Source organism: Triticum urartu, chromosome 7A, assembly GCF_056163025.1.
Source record: "Triticum urartu cultivar PI428250 chromosome 7A, HENAU_Tu73, whole genome shotgun sequence".
NCBI classification, from domain to species: Eukaryota; Viridiplantae; Streptophyta; class Magnoliopsida; order Poales; family Poaceae; genus Triticum; species Triticum urartu.
The window spans coordinates 35,677,790-35,679,469 of NC_141879.1; the positions used below are offsets into that span (position 1 = coordinate 35,677,790).

A 1,680-nucleotide genomic window follows, 5' to 3' on the forward strand; every position below is an offset into this window, starting at 1 on the left:
CATAGCTGCAAAGTTGCCCACGGTCAAGATTTGCCTACGGTTTTTCTATGGCTGTCTCTGCATTTCTAAGTTTTCCGGCTGTTCTTTGTTGACTCTCTCCGTATTTCTAGGTATGGCAATGGCCTTGATAAAAGCCGTCGGCATACGTATAGTGAATGGCCTGCTGTTATAGAAGGCCCAAATGCAACATGACCAATACTACGCCATGGATCGATATATGTTCATTGCGAGTTACGGTTCAATTTGACTATATATTGAAGTGAAATTTTGATTGATCCACAGAAAATTAATGACACTTACATATGCAGTCCAGACACATTATAACAACACTTACATATGCTGGCCGACGGTACATCATACACCCATTGAAGCTTGGGTAACAGAGCTAAGAAGATACATTAAGACATGCGTATGCTGATTCATGTCAGTACCTACATGTTATGGGAAAGCTGACTTGATTCGTCACGTAGTCAGCGGGATCGCACAGCACCCTGATGCTGTATGGCCTGGAGTAAGCCAGGCCGACCTTGAACTGCACCACGGCAAGCACCAGCACGCTGAGTTTGGGAGTACCTCCGGAAGAGTCGTTCCAAGCCTCCCCCCACAAGGTGCTCGACATGCTTATGTCCGCCGTAGTCCCGGGCGTCTGGCATGGCGGCACCAAGCCGCCGTTGACCTCGACGGGCACCTCGAAGGTCATCTCAGGCGGCGGGGTTGTGTACTTCAGGTAGACGATGAGGCTGCGGTACTGCAGGTAGACGCGGGGGCTGCTGTTGTTGGCTCTGAGCGTGAGGCTCAGCGGCCTATTCTTGTCCTTGGACAGTGGGCCGGTCAACGCGCTGGCAACCGAGAAGACGATTTCCCCTGGCCTGAGGACGGCCGAGACGGCCATGACGATGGCCGTGATGGCGAGGGTTCCAACGAGGGCCGCAAGGATGTAGCGCTTGCACTTCCATCCGCTCGGATGAGGCTCTTTCGCCATTTGCTAGCTAAGATAGTGCTGTAGTGGTCGGCTACCAAGCTACTCGACCCAAATATGCATGGATCGATATATATGATACTAGTAGTATGGTGGTATGAGATTGCTCGCAGCTCGCGCCTGCCAGCCTGGGTCAAGCTGTAGTATTAGAGCATCTCTAGCAGACTCCGCATCCGGCTGGTCCCGAAAACGCGTTTGTAGTTCGTAGAAAACGGCCTTTGCAGGCTGGCTCAGACGGCCGCAAATGCAGACCCCCAAACGGACCCGTATAAAAAGATATTCGCGGAATATACTTTTTTACGGGTCGGCTTTTTGCGGGGTCTGCTCGGGCACCGCTGTGTCGACCCGCAAACAGAAAACACCCAATTCTTAAATTTGACATAGGTTCTCAAAAATAAGTTCAAATTCAAACAACATAAAACAGTTTACGCGCAAATAAAATCTTCAGTTTAGTAGGACAAACACAGAAGATGGTCTTGCAAAAGTGGCGACCACGTTCGGCATCATCTTCATCGATCTTCACTCCACGCCATCGAGTCCATCTTGAAGTTCATCGCCACTACCGAATCCACCTCCGGCACTTGTTCCAACTCCCGTACCGAAATCATCGACATTGCCACCATATGGAGCAGAGAAAACATCTCCGGCACTGTAACACGCACTGGCCGAAGCAACCATTCTCCTTTTCAAGATTTCTCTCC

General features: G+C 50.5%; 1 protein-coding gene across 1 annotated transcript; it reads right to left on the reverse strand.

The window, feature by feature from the left end:
• Positions 1-252: 252 nt before the first annotated feature.
• Positions 253-1,072, reverse strand: LOC147957384 (uncharacterized). The gene has a single exon (XM_087536378.1). The coding sequence runs from the start codon at positions 980-982 to the stop codon at positions 425-427; it is 558 nt and encodes a 185-aa protein (XP_087392504.1). The 5' UTR covers positions 983-1,072; the 3' UTR covers positions 253-424.
• Between the last annotated feature and the right edge of the window lie 608 nt (positions 1,073-1,680).

Coding starts and splice junctions, on each gene's coding strand:
- LOC147957384 (XM_087536378.1), bottom strand. CDS start 982: ATGGCGAAAGAGCCTCATCCGAGCGGATGGAAGTGCAAGCGCTACATC.